This window comes from Chaetura pelagica, unplaced genomic scaffold (genome assembly GCF_000747805.2).
Source record: "Chaetura pelagica isolate M959 unplaced genomic scaffold, ChaPel_1.0 scaffold1366, whole genome shotgun sequence".
Taxonomy (NCBI): domain Eukaryota; kingdom Metazoa; phylum Chordata; class Aves; order Apodiformes; family Apodidae; genus Chaetura; species Chaetura pelagica.
Window position 1 is genome coordinate 168,019 of NW_009953581.1, and position 528 is coordinate 168,546.

At 65.2% G+C, this 528-nt stretch overlaps 1 protein-coding gene across 1 annotated transcript in view; it reads right to left on the bottom strand.

Annotated features, from left to right (window-relative positions):
- Positions 1-528, bottom strand: part of BTC (betacellulin) — a 50,126-nt gene that overhangs the window by 19,972 nt on the left and 29,626 nt on the right. The window contains exons 3-4 of the mRNA XM_009999763.1: positions 219-336; positions 4-103 (exon numbers count right to left, since the gene is read on the bottom strand). Of these exons, the coding sequence (XP_009998065.1) occupies positions 4-103; positions 219-336 (218 nt within the window). The remainder of the gene's footprint in view (positions 1-3; positions 104-218; positions 337-528) is intronic.

Here is a 528-nt window from a genome sequence, read left to right on the forward strand (position 1 = left end):
GACGGTGGCGATCAGGGAGATGATGACGATCTGGCTCTGGTCGCCCCGCAGGTAGAAGATGTCCACGCTCTCACAGCGAGACCCCGTGTAGCCCAGCTCACACCTGCACCAGGGGAGGGGTCTAAAAACACGTCCGTGGTGCCCACACACCTGATCCCGCTCCCCTGGGAAGGACAGGCGTGGGTTCCCACCGTGTCCCCCCCCCGGTGGGGACTCACACGCAGGCTGGTGCTTTCTCAGCCACCAGGAAACGGCATCTCCCTTTCACGCAGTAGTGCTTGTACTCCTCGGGGCACCTGGAGAAGTGTCCCTGCCTCCTCAGCCGTGTCACGTTCCCTGGAGGTGACAAAGAGCCCCCCAGTTTTGCCCGGAGGTGGCAGCATCCCTCCTGGAGCTGCTCCATCCCCAGCCTGCTGTGTCCTGGGCCTGCCCTGCTGGCTTCCCAGCTCCCTGGCTGCCCCCGTGACTCTGCTAGACACAACACCCTGCCCAGCCTCCCTCCCAGCCCTCTCCCCCACGCTGCCCAGC